Here is an 18,613-nt window from a genome sequence, read left to right on the forward strand (position 1 = left end):
TAAGTACATTCCCCTCATTCTCCTTCATATATAAGGGGGTCAGCATGTTAAAGTTATGGGATTGACACATTTTACCCCTGTGACTGCTCAGACACGAAGCTTTCTCCCAGCATCACATGTGTTTCCACGAGTAACACGGCCTATAATTCATCATTCACCCGAGACTTATCCGATGTGACAGTTGCCACGGTAACCCTCCTTTGTCTTCTATCCTCTACTGTGCAAACGGCGCAGATCTTACACTGTGTCAGGCGATAGGGGGTTTAAACCAAAAGGGACACACTGGCGCTACAGAGAACAGTCGTTACCATCGCAAACTGGGAGACAGAGGGTTAACATCCTTCATCTCACAATAGGGATATAATACAGGTAGATCGTCCAGCATACTGCTCCTAACAGCAAACCTGGGGAGGCCAAGAGGTATCGCCCAAACCACAGGCTGCAGCAGAACTACAACACCCATGATGCTGTGCAGGAATTCATTCACGTGTAAGCACTAGAAAGACATTTAAGATATGGGCTCTCCAGAACACAAAGCCGTATCCTGAGTATTTTACAATCACGTAGCAGTTCTAATAATCTCATATTTGGAGATTTTTCCAATTCTGTTATTTTGGCCGACATAACTTAATTGCCATCCTAGCACAACTGCCTGTTTAGTCCGTGTCCCCCACGTTTTCCTGTAACACAGTGAGAACCACACAATCTTTGTGCAGCGAATTTGTGTGCACTGAACCATTCAGAACATCTGTCCTGACCTGTATAACACACCTGGATCTGAGAGAAAACTGCTACATCAAATTTAAATGAAGCACTACCACAAACGGATGTCAAAATACAGGAAAATAATTAAATAAGAAACCTCCATCACAAGGTGCATTTGTAAACAGCAGCTAATTTACAGCCAGACAGGAGTGTGACAGGTCATCTAGATGTACATTAAATAAATCAAGTCATCGTGATATAACAGGGAGCAGAAAAATGTACCCATTCAAAAAGAAATACACAGAATGAACACGGGAACTGCACACGTACAGAACGAACGCATCCTCCACCAGGCCCAAGGAGAGCAATGTTTGTGTAACAGATATTATAATTTCACACGAGGGAAAACATACAATCACATGAAATGAAAGATTATCTGGGGACGGAGGGCAGGGCAATTGTGAAAGGTTTTTTAAAACAAGCCTGAAAAGCACAGAAGAGGTTTTTCTTCCACAACAAAGTTGTAAAGCCAATGATTGGTAACAAAAAAGACTTTTTAAGTAAAGTTTTTGTTGTGAATAAATAAGGTGTGCTCCCATGTAATGCGGAGTCATTTAAAATGAATACCCAGAGATTGGGGCCCTTCCAGCTTGTTCTTGGTACATAAACAGAGAACAGGCAGAGGCTGTTCCCATAACCCTCAGCCAGCCAGCTGCTGTGCTTTACACTGGCTCAGGGTTGTGAAGGTTCAGGTCTGGTAATATCGAGAGGTTGATGGAACCTCTGTATCTAGAATTCCGTGAAATGTAAATAAACTTTCGTAACTCTGCCTTGGGAAAGGACCACAGACACAGCAATCCCACCAGTCTCCCTATAAAACACATTGGGCCCCTCATCCCAGTAATCCAGTCTCCTTCACACCTTCGCCAACCGCAGTAGCACTTTCCCATGTCACTCATTATCAGCATCCATCACTCGTCAGATACACCCTATCAGGGAGGCTGAGCTGGGCCTCACCAGGACAGGAGATAACGTGCAAGCAGCAGCCTCTTCGGCTCCACTGCCACCAAATCACAGCACAGATAACCGCTATCGTGCTGCTCTCAATCCACAGGAATGCCCCCTGGAAATGGACGGTAACCACCATCATCATGGACTCTGGGGACGTTGGAACTGTCGGGCCCACCAGCGCCAAAGAAGGAATTTGAGAAGTTAGTCCCAAAGGAATCCCAGGAAATGATTGCATTTTCGGCTCCTAGACACCAAACGGTTAATACAAAGAAACAAAATATCCCTCTACATTATACGCATGATTGTGGAGGATCTCCCATGATAACTAAATGGCTAGCTCTTGGGAACAGTCTTCTGGAATGTACCATTATCTGATTATAGAACTAAATTTCCCCAGGTTAGGATCTACCTGCTATCAGCGTCCATTCCTATTGTTTATATACATGTTACATGTTACAGTGCCCTGATTTAGTGTAACCCCTGCATATCAGCATCTTGCCCTGAATTCCACAGAAGGTAATATTCAGCCTAATGTTCTCAATGATAATTGGGCAGAACTAGTCATGTAAGGGGGACGCAAAAATACCCATATTGTAAATCCTGGTCCGGTCAAAAACATAATCCGCAAGATATTAAAAAGAAATTAAAACATATTAAACTTATAGCTATGGCAGTGTGGACAGAAGTCTGTCTTTTGGGTTTAAATCCAGAGAGACTGGTTAGCAGCCAGCAGCCTCCCCTCAAACTGAAATGCTGCTGATTATTTCAGCGCTGTCTGTCAGGGGTGGTATGGAAAGGGTAGTAGATACCTGGAACAGCCTTCCAGTGGAGGTAATAAAGGCTAAAAGGGATATAGAAAGGGATAGTAGTAGATACCTGGAAAAGCTTTCCAACAGAAGCCGTAAAGGCTGGCAGTCATGTATAATAAATAGCCTTCCAGTGAAAGTAGAAAGCATTTCCCTTTCCCAGGATAACATCGAGGAAGGAAATGAAATGTGGCAGTGTGGACTAAGACCTCATTAAAAGCCATCAAAGTCCATGGGGGGGTATAATAACGCCACCTCACCAAGCTCACCCTCCAATGTCTGCCTTGCATACTAACACAGACCTAAGCAACAAACAAGATACTAACAATCTGCAAGCCAGTTATATTTGCAGTGCCCAATTCTCTGCCAAAGCCTTAGAGCAGGAGAGGCCATATGGTAGACCCCAGCTACATGACTACAACACCCATGATGCCTTGACAGACCTAGCCAACACAATCTAGGCTTGATCATGCTGAATTATCATGGGACAGAATGCATGTACTAAACATATCAAATCTCTGCCATAGATCTGCTTTCAGACAGGCGGATATGACCTCCCTCATCACGTAATCCTATCTGCGTTTCGCGGCCTTTTTTGTCACTCATTTCAAGCACAATGTACATCAATCGCCTCCTGGTCATTGCAGGAGGTCAGCGGATCTGTCTGATGGCTGCCATTAACGCAGGATTTTGTGAACTAATCACAGCTGATAACAAGCAACGTGTCACGGTGTATTGCTAGAATGATCGTACCTGAACGCAATATTTAGAAATGTTATCTGCGTTCCGTGCATTTACAATATCATTCAGAATTCAACTAATGAACATCACATTAAGATCATTCATACTAATGATGATTTTAATGTGGGGAAGGGGTCGAACCTTTTGCCCTATTGTGTTTGTGTGTGACCGAGGGGTTTAGTGTGCCTTGAGATAGCAAAGAAATGTAAAATGTGTGATAATAAATGGAGTATAATGAGAGCAATGGAGAGTGCCAGGAAGAGGGGGGATGGGACAGCGATAACGAGAAAGCAGAAACAAGATAACGTGATTTAATGTGCCAAAGGAAAAAGACAGCCAAGAGGTGTGATAATGTGAAAGTAGAATTAATGGAGAGATGCAGAAGAGAGATAGACAGTGTGGCCTGGAGAAAAGAGACAGAGCAAGATTGATGATGGGACAAAGTTAAGAGGAGAAAGGCAGAGAGAAGTAAAGGTATAGAGCAGAAAGAGGAGACAATGTGACACACAGGCAGGGAGACAGTCTGGCACACGCAGGGTTATTCACACAAGTAACAATTGTTGTGAAATCCAAGTGAATGTCAAACTTTAGGCCAAAATTTGAAAAAGGATTCTCCAAGGAAGGTATAAATATAATTTTCAGTTATTTTGGCATACATTTTGAATTTCACTTAGAATTCCTAAAAATGTATACTTTTGTTAATAACCCGAGAGCGCGGCACAGAGAGAGAGAGAGAGGAGAAGGACAGTGAGTGTGCGGCACAGAGAGTGAGAGGAGAAGGACAGTGGGTGTGCGACACAGAGAGAGAGGAGAAGGACAGTGAGTGTGCGGCAGAGAGAGAGAGGAGAAGGACAGTGAGTGTGCGGCACAGAGAGTGAGAGGAGAAGGACAGTGCGTGTGCGGCACAGAGAGAGAGGAGAAGGACAGTGAGTGTGCGGCACAGAGAGAGAGGAGAAGGACAGTGAGTGTGCGGCACAGAGAGAGAGAGGAGAAGGACAGTGAGTGTGCGGCACAGAGAGAGGAGAAGGACAGTGGGTGTGCGGCACAGAGAGAGAGGAGAAGGACAGTGAGTGTGCGGCAAAGAGAGAGAGGCGAAGGACAGTGAGTGTGCGGCAAAGAGAGAGAGGAGAAGGACAGTGAGTGTGCGGCACAGAGAGAGAGGAGAAGGACAGTGAGTGTGCGGCACAGAGAGAGAGGAGAAGGACAGTGAGTGTGCGGCACAGAGAGAGAGAGGCGAAGGACAGTGAGTGTGCGGCACAGAGAGCGAGAGGAGAAGGACAGGGATTGTGCGGCACAGAGAGAGAGAGGAGAAGGACAGTGAGTGTGCGGCACAGAGAGGAGAAGGACAGGGATTGTGTGGCACAGAGAGAGAGAGAGAGAGAGGGGAGAAGGACAGGGATTGTGCAGCACAGAGAGAGAGAAAGCGAGAGAGAAAAGTGATTGTGCGGCACAGATAGAGAGCGTGCGAAAGTGAATGGTACAGAGAGATGTGATATGTGGAAAGGGAACGCAGGATATTGTGTGACACAGTGGGATTATGGCCGTACGGACTGAGAATGAGGACAGAGCTCAGTATTCAGAAAGAGGGCGATATGGGGAAGAAGTAGACATGAAACGAGTGACAGAAAAACATTAAACAGTTGCTGGATGTTTATTTTTCTGACCAAAGCAACATTTCCTTTCCAACTAGAAAAAAAACTGCATCCACAGCACAACTACACAGCACTTCCTCCCCTTCCTAACACCAGTCTCTAGGCCGGGCACTGCCCCATACCCCTTACTAACAGCCCCATAGGCAGAGAGCAGCACCTATCACTGCCCCATGCCACTCACTAACAGCCCCCACTGGCAGAGAGCAGCACCTATCACTGCCCCATGCCACTCACTAACAGCCCCCACTGGGAGAGAGCAGCACCTATCGCTGCCCCATGCCACTCACTAACAGCCCCCACTGGGAGAGAGCAGCACCTATCACTGCCCCGTGCCCCTCACTAACAGCCCCATAGGCAGAGAGCAACACCTATCGCTGCCCCGTTCCCCTCACTAACAGCCCCATTGGGAGAGAGCAGCACCTATCACTGCCCCGTGCCCCTCACTAACAGCCCCATAGGCAGAGAGCAACACCTATCGCTGCCCCATGCACCTCACTAACAGCCCCACTGGGAGAGAGCAGCACCTATCACTGCCCCATGCCCCTCACTAACAGCCCCACTGGGAGAGAGCAGCACCTATCACTGCCCCATGCCCCTCACTAACAGCCCCACTGGCAGAGAGCAGCACCTATCACTGCCCCATGCACCTCACTAACAGCCCCACTGGGAGAGAGCAGCACCTATCACTGCCCCATGCCCCTCACTAACAGCCCCACTGGCAGAGAGCAGCACCTATCACTGCCCCTTACTAACAGCCCCACTGGCAGAGAGCAGCACCTATCACTGCCCCATGCCACTCACTAACAGCCCCCACTGGCAGAGAGCAGCACCTATCACTGCCCCGTTCCCCTCACTAACAGCCCCACTGGGAGAGAGCAGCACCTATCACTGCCCCGTGCCCCTCACTAACAGCCCCATAGGCAGAGAGCAACACCTATCACTGCCCCATGCACCTCACTAACAGCCCCACTGGCAGAGAGCAGCACCTATCGCTGCCCCGTGCAACTCACTAACAGCCCCACTGGCAGAAAGCAGCACCTTTCTCTGCCCCATGCCACTCACTAACAGCCCCACTGGCAGAGAGCAGCACCTATCACTGCCCCATGCCACTCACTAACAGCCCCACAGGCAGAGAGCAGCACCTATCACTGCCCCATGCCACTCACTAACAGCCCCCACTGGCAGAGAGCAGCACCTATCACTGCCCCGTTCCCCTCACTAACAGCCCCCACTGGCAGAGAGCAGCACCTATCACTGCCCCATGCCACTCACTAACAGCCCCCACTGGCAGGGAGCAGCACCTATCACTGCCCCATGCCACTTACTAACTGCCCCACTGGCAGAGAGCAGCACCTATCACTGCCCCGTTCCCCTCACTAACAGCCCCCACTGGCAGAGAGCAGCACCTATCACTGCCCCGTTCCCCTCACTAACAGCCCCCACTGGCAGAGAGCAGCACCTATCACTGCCCCGTTCCCCTCACTAACAGCCCCCACTGGCAGAGAGCAGCACCTATCACTGCCCTGTTCCCCTCACTAACAGCCCCCACTGGCAGAGAGCAGCACCTATCACTGCCCCGTTCCCCTCACTAACAGCCCCCACTGGCAGAGAGCAGCACCTATCACTGCCCCGTTCCCCTCACTAACAGCCCCCACTGGCAGAGAGCCGCACCTATCACTGCCCCATGCCACTCACTAACAGCCCCACTGGCAGAGAGCAGCACCTATCACTGCCCCATGCCACTCACTAACAGCCCCACTGGCAGAGAGCAGCACCTATCACTGCCCCATGCCACTCACTAACAGCCCCACTGGCAGAGAGCAGCACCTATCACTGCCCCATGCCACAGAGCAGGACCTATCACTGCTGGCCCTACCATAGCCATCTGATAACACTATCAGAGCTAATTAGGGACTGCCTAAGGGGGAGGGGGAGCTCAAGCTGAGCAGCTTATTAAAAAGGATTAGTGAATGGCATTAACACTTCACTGTCAGCCAGTATCCACAGGAATCTCCCTCCACTATACTGTCAGCTCAGTGGAAGGGTGGTGGATCCGTGGAATGATCACCAGGCAGATGTGGTAATTTCACAACAAAAGTAATAGAACAAGAATTTATAGGAATAAGGTCAGGGATACACACAACACGCACGCTAAATATTTTAAGGGTTTTCCAGATACCTGGAATAGCCTTCTAGTGGAGGTAGTAAAGGCCAACAGTGATAGAGAAGGGGTAGTAGATACCTGGAATAACCTTCCAGTGGAGGTAGTAAAGACTAACAGTGATACAGAAAGGGTAGTAGATACCTGGAATAACCTTCCAGTGGAGGTAGTAAAGACTAACCGTGCTATAGAAAGGGTAGTAGATACCTGGAATAGCTTTCCAGTGGAGGTAGTAAAGACTAACAGTGATAGAGAAAGGGTAGTAGATACATGTGCGGCACTTCCAGTGCAGGTAGTAAAGGCTAACAGTGATAGAGAAAGAGTAGTAGATACCTGGTATAGCCTTCCAGTGGAGGTAGTAAAGGCTAACAGTGATATAGAAAAGGTAGTAGATACATGGAATAGCCTTCCAGTGGAGGTAGTAAAGGCTAACAGTGATAGAGAAAGTAGTAGATACCTGGTATAGCCTTCCAGTGGAGGTAGTAAAGGCTAACAGTGATATAGAAAAGGTAGTAGATACATGGAATAGCCTTCCAGTGGAGGTAGTAAAGGCTAACAGTGATAGAGAAAGAGTAGTCGTGTATAACTGTGATATCCTTTAGAGATTGTGAGATCGTCTGGACGGGGCCCTTTACTGTTCCCGTAGTTCATACATGTTTTGCTAGAACTAAATGTTTGTCTCGTTTGCAATTGTGCAGGGACTCGGTATATGTTGGTGCTATATAAATAATTGTAATTGGTCCACTTCTGATATAATCCTTACCAATTGACAACTCCATATATAATGGAACTAATTTATGTCTAACATAATAACGACATAACAAAACCTGCTATGTAACCTGCATTGATTATTATGTATTTTATCTACCGTACATTACGTGTCTATGTGATATTCAAAAGATTTATGCCAGAAGTCTTCCTCTGCTCATAAATAAAGTATTTCAACATAAATAAATTATTGTAATTGGTGTTTAAAGGGTTGTAGGTATCTGGAATGACCTTCCAGTGGAGGCAGTAGAGGCTAACGGTGATCTAGAAACGGTAGTAGATACCTGGAATAGCTTTTCAGTGGAGGCATTGCATAAAGATGGGAAAGGTGTTGAAGGCGGGGGATACATCCTAAGTAACAAGCAGTCACTGTATTTATTTAGGGTATATCGTAACGATCCCCGGGGATTAACCTCTGCCTGGCTCCTAGAATCCTCCATCTCCTGCCATACGTTATAGAATCCCATTCCTCGTGTACAGAATGGGGTTTCCAAGCTAAGTCCTCAGGAGTCTCCTAACTGAGCCGGTACCCTGCTCCCACGTGTCCCAGCATGTGCGTCACGTCTTCACTGAACCCACAAAGGAATACTGGACCCCCTTAATCCCTTAGAGGAGAAGCTGCTCTAACAAATTGCTTTGGCCTGGCAGTTAAAGGGTCTCCAAACCTAGTTTGGCGGCCCTGTAGCTCACTAACAAGCCTGGCCTGCATGCGTTAACCCTGACATCATGCTGCACGGCATGTAACAGCTGCTCGCTGCTTCAATCTGCCATTAGTGCGGTGATCAGAGAACTGGAAAATACGGCTGCCAATCACCGCGCTATAGAAGTCTAAGGGCAGCTCAGTCTCATCTTACGCTGCAGAAAACAAGGAGCTGCAGAGGATTATGGGACAGGACGCCCGATCCTACGCTCTGCTACTCGATATTCTATAAACCGTAACTGTCAATAAAGTTGTAAAACTCAATTTAAAAAAACAGCTTTAAAAAGTCTTTATTTTCATATAAACGTCTTCTAATAGTTCACAATTCACCCGCTTAGAAACACATCCTTGATTTCCACTTCTGAAGAAATACAGTATTCATGAAAAACTATACAGAGAGAGGGGGAAAACCGTGAGAAATGTCTATTTTTGGCAATCTTCAGATTTGATATAGGGATCGATCTTTGTGGGATTTATTCCCTAATAAACTAAACTACTTATAGAGAACAGAAATCTGAATTGCCAAATTTAGGCTACCTTAGTCAAGCCGTGACTGCAGCAATTCTGGAGAATTTTGACAAATCGGATATTTCCTGCCTATATTTTGCAGCCGGGCTTTCTATCCCCTCCAAGCAGATTTTTAGTAAATAAATCCCTCCGAGCGAGTAGCACAATTTCTAATATACACACAGGAGAAAATAGCAGCATTGAGCTCAATATGTATAACATGACAGACAGCGATCTTATACAAAGTACAATAGAAATCATTTATGACTCTATAAAACAGCTATCCTGGATGATATAGGCCTGTCCTCTCTATCGGAGGTAGCCTTCCACGATTTATAGCTTATGCACTGCCGCTAATTGCCCTGTGTGTTCAGGACTGCATTAGTCTGTCTGGCTGTGTCCATATGATGGGATGTAAATGGAGCCCAGAGACACCGAAACACATTAGAATTCTGCCTATTCCTTATATAAAGGTAACACGGCCGCTCAGAATATCCGATATTATTGGATGTGCGGTTACGTGTCTCACCAATAGTTCATTATAATAGGATTAGTACATGGTTTGGCGTGGTGATTCATTCTCTACAATCCAGAGCTACCATAGACAAATATACAGCTCCTGTATAATGTGGGTGGTGGATACATGGAATGGTCTGCCAGCAGAGAAGGGAATCACATATTATTATTATTATTACTACTAATTTAGCACTGACATATTCTGCAGCGCTGATATGCTGGAATTTATAACCCTTCTGGATATAAATAGTAGCCAGTCCATTAATGGCACATTATCAGTTTCAAATCCAATTTCACGGGCTTTCTGCCAAACGCACAATGAATAGAGGATTCAGACTAGGCCTCTCGCATGGCCTACATAGAATCCCTTTATTCTAGCCTGCTCACTCTGCCTTCCTGTCTCCTAGCCTACCCTATACCTGGTGAGTTCAAATACCAGACTATCAGCCAACACAGAACAGCAACTCTCATCAAGCTTAGCCAGCCAGATACACAGCAAGGTTGCCAATAGCTGGACATCTGACATTTCAATACTCTCTTCAAGAGGTTAACAACCCACAGCCCCATCGCAACCTGCTGTTTGGGATTAATGCCTCTGGAAGGCTATTCAATGTATCTACTACCTTTGCTATATCGCGGCTTGCCTGGAAGGTTATTCCCACGTACATTATTTACTGCAATTTGCACAATTATCTCCTCCACCAGGCCCTGCAGACACACTGTATGACTGCAAATCAAAACTGCTGACCCCATTTCGGTGTCTCCATGCTGAGGCTGGCCCCTGATTGTCCCAAGCATTCTGAATCCACGTATTATTCCTCTGGGATGCGACTGTAAAGTCAGCAGGTATCGCTGGCATTAGGAGCGTAGCAGGTCTGGGAGGTGGGGGCAGTGCCAGCATACTAATCGATCACTAGGCAAGTCTCTCAGATTGATCTATCGGAGAGATCCGCTTTAGGATTCAGCACTTAGAGACCAGAGAATGTCACTCTACACAGTCACAAATTATTCAAAATTATACTGCATATATTTAATACACAAAAAAAAGTATTCCTGTTGTGTTGGCCTTTTTTTCTGTAGAACCATTCAGCGTAGTGGAAACTATAATTAATAGCCTAATTGTATATGGGATGGAAGGGCTATGCCATATGCCGAGTCCTGCACAAGTTATCAATCTGAGAAAGTTAGCAGCCATCTATAGAAAGCCATGTGCAATATAGAACAAACTGCTGAACACATTTAGCACAAGAAAAGTGGCCCAATTCTGGGGCAAGATGTTACATAATCCATCGGGTGCCATGGAGACTGCTCCACCTTCAGAACGGATTTTCTTTTGATCTGTATATGGATATACCTTCTGAGAGAGTGTAAGAGGTAATGAACACATTTATCAAATATTACCTTAAGACTAAAAAAGTCATTTCTGTGTTTTTTTTTTTTCGGTGGTGGTGGCAGGCTTGCTTATCTACCCAATGCAATATGTTGGGTCGAGAACCTCTTGTAGATCTGTAAATGATGGAACATATATTGTGACGCTCTTGGAATTTCTTTGTTAACCCTCCAAGACCCGTTTATTAGAAGAGACCTGTGCATTGTGAGGAGGCCACAGGTGGGCAGAGATAACAATGCTGCATGATGAGCCACCCAGTGCCACCAGTAAATATCTGGCATAGAGCCACGGTGAGAACACAGTGTATAATGCCAGTGTAACCTCTGACCCCAGACCTGTGGAATGCTGCACTTTGAGTCCATTGTTGAAGTGATAGCACTCTGTGATTATGTTTCCTCTGCAGCTCTGCTTCCTGTAAGCTGCCAATCAGCATGGCCAAACAGGAAGCAAGATGCAGGGGAAAGCCAAACACTCACACTCCAGGTTGCCCTCGGCCACTCACAGGAAAAAGAAATGCAAGCAGGCACGCTCAGAGCGAGGATTTGTCTGCGTTCAATGCAGTCTCAGTTAACTCTTCCATTGTCATGAAGACAAAGTAATCACTGTTAAATGGCTGTACGTATCTGTACAAAATAACCGCTGGCTTATCGTACGGAAAGGGATAATCAGTTTGGAAAGAACCCCCCCCATTGGAGACTATAAATAATAATAAAATGAATAATATGCACGGCAGGACAGATAATGGATGACCACATAAATGGCTATTCCCGCAATATATTCAGTAATGTAATGTGCATCGTACACAGCACAGTTTAAAGGGACACTCCAGGCACCCACATATTAGGTGAATTGTGTAGGTTAGATTACGGTTAGTTTATTAGTTACCCTGTGCTTTTAGTTTTGCTCCCTGAGTCCACACCTCTTCCCCTTTTTGCTCCAAAACCACCACTGCTCTTGATATCATGACTTAGGTTTAGGCGGTTGTAGTGTAGCCGTTTACTTTCTACATTGAAAAACTAACAGCTGAAATACAACTCCTTGAAAGCATTGTTTATGGATGTGCTCTATGTTAAGGGAGCATCATGACGGGCTAAGCCACTTCCTGGTTTCACTAAAAGTCATTGCAGATGCTGCAAAATCTGGAGACTTGCAGCAAATACAGGTACAGCAAAAGTGATGATTTCTCCCTCTTTGTAATTGCTTTAGCAATACAATACATTTAAGATAAAGAATGAGTTAATTCTAGCCTGGCGTGTTCCTTTAAATACCGACTGCGTCCATTCACCTGGTGTCAAGTTGCGCATGTTGCGTTGCTTATTGGCGACAAAGCACAGAGAATTTAGCGATGGAGACATTGGCCAGAACGCAAAAGCAAATTGCGCACAGAGCGCCATGGATTATGGGTAACTCTATCCTGACACTTGGTTGTTAATAGAGCCAGTCTTATCTGTATAGGCCTGCAGCATTGTACATATGGCAACATGATTACTGCTGTCGTTGGGTGTCACTTTATTAGAGTAGGGAAATGCTGGACATCTTGAAGCTATTGCTAACTCTATCAAACATCTTTATTTAGTTTGTTTGCCTGTTTAACCCCGCTTTGCCGAGAGCTGGCCTCTGGGTATGAAGCAGATTGATGGCTCGCAAGACAGAGGCTTATTTATAATCAGCGTTCCTCCAATCAGAGCAAAGTGTCACCCTAGAGACAACACAAGCCCCCCCATAAGGAATTAACAGAAATTACGCCTAAAAAAAATCTAATCAAAAAGGTGTACTTTCATTATTTCAACCCTATTTTTATGTTTGTTTCTTTACAATAAATAGTTACAAAACAACAAAAAAATTAAAAATACAGCAACGCAGACTACTTTTAAAGCCCAAACTGCTTTTAAAGCAGACTTAAGCTGAGGAAGAACGCGCACACTTGGTAGATTGTATATAAAACTGTGAATTTAACGGTGTGATGTTTCCTGTGAAAGATTATTATTATTAGCAAAGTAATGCAAAAGCAGTAGGCCAGTGTATTTAAATTAAATCCCTTTATAAGTAAACGTAGAATGAAAACGGCTGCTCATTCTGCTAAAAAGGAAAAATGGCTCCCCACCTCCTCCGTTTACTAAAAGCATCAAAAGAGCCCTTTAAATTCATTCACTGATACGTTTCTAGCTTTTTGTTTTTGGGGGGATTTTTTTGCATCTGTTTTTAAGGTTGTTTTCGTTTTCTTTTCTGGAAATGCAAAATGTATTTTCTCCCCCAAAGTTCCTTTATATGATGGCAATAAGCAATGATGGCTGCTAGGACCTCGGCTATAGGGAATACTGACCTGTTAGAATAACGATTTGGACATGCCATGGTATTGGTATGGAAACACTCCCAGCACCTTTTTAAGTGTAGGGGGTATAATTGTCAGCCAAGGTCACTAGAGGACAGCCATCTTTCATTTAACTTTCCTCTTCACTAAATAGCAAAATGATTCAGGAAACCAAGTGATCTCTGGGCCTAGAAGTAGAACTTCTCTTAGTAGATAAATAATCCAGGATTGACAAGTAAAATAACTGAATATTATGGGCTTGTCATTTTACATTTATAGTCCTCCATAAATCTGTCTGGTTTGATTTTTATCCATTGTACGTACAGCAACAAGCGACCATGCAGAGTTACATGAGGAGTGATTGGTCAATAAAGTTGAGCTAAACGGAGGTACAGGCTGGAGACTAATGGATTGTTCAAATAAGACTTTCGTTTGGTAAAGACTGATCCTTAGCTGTGTATGGAGTAATGCCTGACCTCTGGCATGATACATTTTGTGGACTGCAGTTCCCAGATCCCCAAGTTGGATTCTGAGCAATGCTGTCTCCCAGGCCAGAGGGCCTGCAAGACATCAGTTATGGCAACTTCGTACTAAACTCCACAGTCACTGGTCAGATTACAATGTCTTACAGTTAGTGACACCCTAACAATCAAACTCTGAACCCCAGAGGCGGGTCCCTCGCTCGCCATTCCTCGCCTAAATGCCGCCACGGATAGTAACACACAGCAATCTCCAAAAAATGAGAGTTCCACTAACCTGTCTGTTCCGTTCATCTGTGATTCTTTGAATCTGAATCTTTTTCCTCCCCATGGCTCCTAAAAATCTTCACTAACCAGCGAAGACTGTGCACAGAATGGTTTCCCGTTTTCTTGGGATTTTTTTTATTTTTTTATTTTTTCCTCCGTCTTCACAAAGTGTTCATGAAATAATTGAAAAACAAAAAATAAAAATCCTATTCCCCGTCAGTTCATGTTATTTCCCTGCTGGTCCCAGATGTTCTGAACGTTTTCTGCCGGCTTCAGTCCTAAGAGGGAGGAGGGGGTTTGAGAAAGAGAGAGAGAGAGAGAGAGAGAGAGAGAGAGCATGTGAAAAACATGTTTCCCATCACATAGAGTTCAGCCTTGTTAAATTGTATCCTCCTGGGGATAATAACCTCAAATCTTTTCACATTGTTCTACTGTATCAACTCTCCCCAAAGCCTTTTAACAGTTTCAAATCAATCATCTATTATCTGTCTTATTATTTCGCTGATCTATTTTGCTGATGAGGGCACAAACCAAAATATGCAAGTTGACTTTCTTCTTTGCAGATTACTTTACACATCGCGATCACCTCCTTCTCTTAAAATACAGGGGGTGCCCTTCCTAATTATAGCTTTGTTTGTACCAGATTTGTCTTCATATCTCAAAAACATCTAAACAAACCACAACTATGCTCCAGCCTTATCTTGCAAAAATATATATATATAATTACATTTTTTATTCAAGTACAAGAATTTAAACCCCCACCTCTCTGTTGAATCATAAGTGACGTTCCTTAATCGAGAAGTCTTTCTGACCTTCTTGCTTTACAATTGGATTGTCTACATACCTATTTATTCAATTCTTTCTAAAATGTTGGTACCTGTACGTGCCTAATTTGTTGCAGAATTTTTGTCACGTGAATCTTTCAGAAAATTCAATAAACTTTAAACAGAAACAATAATTTTTTTTTTAAAACAACTGGTACAACTCCGGCCATTAATGCAGATATAAAAACCAAACAAAACAAAGTGCAAACACATAATAATTACGTAGATATTGGAACTGAACAAACACCATATATATATATATATATATATATATATATATATATATATATATATATATATATATATATATATATATATATATATATATATATATATATATATATATATATATATATATATAAAAACAATCCGGGTTAGCACAGATTAGTTTGAATGACATTCGTAGTCCTGTAATGTGTATAACTACCCAATGTGTGCTCACTCAGCACACGTATCCCAAAGAAGGACAGTCTGTCACATAATCTGAACCAAAGCAAGACAAAAATCTGTAAATTTGTAAGAGGAGGGACTTTTTAAGGACACTGGGAAAGGTCATGCACATAGTGGATCCAAGGTGACATTCCCTCAGAAAAGAAATATGGAATGTGAAACGGAGTTGAGGAACTCAAGCAAATGAGTTTTCCCAAGTACAAACAGTGAAATCCGCTCTCATACTTGCTATACAGGAAACAGCTTATATTATATACACGGTTATTATACATCTTTAAGTGATATAATGGATGCTACCGTCAAGAAACAAACAGTAAAGATTCCCCTGAATGGTTATGGAGAATCCAACAAAGACAAAATTTTTATTCTTGATGGATAGTCCGGGACAGAGCTCTGTAAATCGGTTGGGCTAAAATGTAACTTCTAAAGTAACCACTCTGCAAGATTATCACAGAGAATGTCCGTCCACAACCTCTTAAAAATACTGCACCCAACAGGTATTTATAAACCAAACGTACAGTATAAATAATGTGGGACAAGGTTGATGAAGGTTGGATTGAGGAATTAAGGAGCCAGAAGATGTCATGAGCCATCTAGATCTTAGGAAGATATATATCCATAGCACTATAAGCACCCAAAGAAGGATGACACAAGTCATGGCCATCTAGATCATGGAATATCTGAAACTCGAATGGGCAGGAGGGATTGCAGCACACACTCCAGGGTTAGTCCCAGTTAGAGACCCTTCTAGAGATTGGGCAATGGGGGCAAGATATGGAGGACAACTCTACTGGCAATGAAAGGGTTAAACTGGAGGCCCACCCCATCTTCTGCGTAGGAGCCTGGGGCAATGAAAAGAGATCAGTTGGCCTTGTGTGAACCACAAGTAGTTCTCTTTGATCCCAAGCTGCCTTGGAGCTAAGCAGACCTCACTGTATGGCACAATTGTTTGCCTGGCTCACAAGGATGCAGATGTACTACTAAGGCCTATGGAGCTATTGTACAGCATCAAACTTGGATACCAATCTCAAGATATGGTGGTCACAGTGTATGCCATGGTATACACGGACCAGTCAGGGTACGGAGGCTTCCTGGAATCATGGCGTTATCCATCAGTTCACTAAAATACCATCAAATCTAATTCTGGTGCCCAAGGAGTCATGAATAGAATTCTAAAAAATCCCATGCAATCACCAAGGGAATAGAACAAGTTGGAGCTATGGCAGCAAGCAAGAATAAATATTGCAGATTATAAAGAATACATGCCTTAAAACAACGAGCAAATCCACCACAACATCGGAATGATATAGAAAAAAGGGGAAAAAAACTAAGTAAAAAACAGAATCTGAAATCTTTGTTTATTTTTTAAACAATAAAATTCAGGACTAGAAACACAGGCTACTACTGATATTACAATGTTAAAATAAACTTCTTAAGTGCTGCGAAGGGAGATGTGCCACAGCTGAAAAGCTTAATTTAGGAGAGGGGAGGGCAGAGAGCGAGCAAGTCTTGGATATCGAATAAAAACAGGAAGTTCTCCTTATTGTCCTGAGTAAAATGCGTGAGTCACAGCATTATCATAACAGAGTCCACGGTTGTGTAAGGGGGGGCAGATAAGGAGTGCCAGGGCCACCCGTCTCCACAAATTGTTCTCCACTACAAGCCCTATTGTTTTAAGAAAAGGAATTTTACACTTGCTGTCCCAAAAATAGATTAGGCTGGGATATAAATAGCTGTCCCGGCGTAGATCCTTCAGCCAGGAAAAGATGAAGGGGAAAGGGAAAAAAAATAAAAAAAAATTATATTGGAACAGGTCAGATTCCCAAATTGTGTTTTGGAAAAGCAGCTGGGCTGAATTTCTGAGCAGAGAGATGAACAAGCAAAGCAGCGTCCACGCAGGGAAAACCAGCGGAGAAATGTAAATGCTTACAATGGAACATTCAGAACAAGATCTTTCGCATGAATGTCTTAAAATGGAATCTTTGTAAATGGAGTCGAATAGAAAACAGCCAATTTAAAATGTAAAAAAAGGGGATTTCTCACACATTCTGACTCTGCAAAACAGCTCCTTTAAATGTATGAGGGTGCAGACAGTTGCTGGGGGGGGGCTCTAGACCTCTGCGGACACCCAGCAAAACAAATTGTACTCTGATACTTTGATATTCTAATTGAAGATAGAATCCAATCAATTAAATCGTGCACAGCCTCGAAAACGTTATGAAGCACAGATTTTATTTCTCCTGTACACAGTAGGATCCATCTCTGCACTTAAAATTATTATTTTTATTTTTTTTTTTTAAACGCACACACACTAAGTTCAACACCCTAAGAGAAACAAGTAACACGATTGGATAGAACTGATGGGTTGTCTATAAAACACCCAGGGCCCAGATTGGGCGCACCCGAATATATGAAATTAAAATGGATTTTCACAAATGTCATTGTTTCCCTTCCACTTATTTTATACAGTGATAGATCTACTCTCCACCTATAGAAAAACAACTGAGACTTTTAAAGAGTTTAAAGAATGTCGGGTATGTGTGATTCAACTTGTGACATCCCTCCTGCGCCCCGACTTCTAATCCCAGGCTGTTAGCTCCTCCAGACTTTAAGCAGGCAAACTGATCTTTTAATATGCATGATCTTGTGAAAATACATGCATGCATCTCTCGCATTAACGCATAGCTCCTGGAATTCACAGGAACATGCATTCTACACAGCAGAATGTCAATTTATGTCTGCGTTTGCTCCATCTGCTAATTTGAGATCAGCGCTTCCATGTTTAGTCAAAGGGAAATCAAGAAAGAAAGAGGAAAAAAATCATAAAAACATTACACACACACACACACGGAGTACATGTGTTCTGTAGAATTCTGCGGAAACACATTAATATAGTCTGTAAAGGTATATGAGATGGTGTGAAGAACCCATGAACTAGTGAAGTCTAGAAGTTTAGCTTACACACAAGTGCCAATCTGTGAATGTGGCGCTCAGAACAAAATTATATGTGAAAAAATAAAAATAAAATAAGTGTTTATTAAGTAAACCAGGGATTATTTAGAAATGACCTGCTACATGGTCCCTATTCTTTTATATATTTATTTTTATTTTATTTATATTTTATTTATATTTTAGTCCTGGGGTGAAGAAGTTAAAATCAGTTCATTTGGAATTTATAATAATGCTTTTGCAAGTCCCTGCCTGAATCTGTTCTCACCTGTGGTAAAACCTTCGACACTTTCTTTTAACATCGTCGTGTGAAATAGGCCGGTGTTTACTCCCACCACCTAAGAACTACAAAACCTCAGCTGGGAGGTGAGTCTAT

At 43.5% G+C, this 18,613-nt stretch overlaps 1 protein-coding gene across 8 annotated transcripts in view; it reads right to left on the reverse strand.

Annotated features, from left to right (window-relative positions):
* Positions 1-18,613, reverse strand: part of MEF2D (myocyte enhancer factor 2D) — a 151,766-nt gene that overhangs the window by 33,944 nt on the left and 99,209 nt on the right. For all 8 annotated transcript variants that reach the window (XM_063439464.1, XM_063439467.1, XM_063439462.1 and 5 more), the window contains one exon: positions 14,025-14,292. In XM_063439464.1, coding sequence (XP_063295534.1) covers positions 14,025-14,078 — 54 coding nt within the window. In that variant the 5' untranslated portion in view covers positions 14,079-14,292. The remainder of the gene's footprint in view (positions 1-14,024; positions 14,293-18,613) is intronic.

The sequence above is a fragment of the Pelobates fuscus genome, chromosome 13 (assembly GCF_036172605.1).
Source record: "Pelobates fuscus isolate aPelFus1 chromosome 13, aPelFus1.pri, whole genome shotgun sequence".
Classification (NCBI taxonomy): Eukaryota; Metazoa; Chordata; class Amphibia; order Anura; family Pelobatidae; genus Pelobates; species Pelobates fuscus.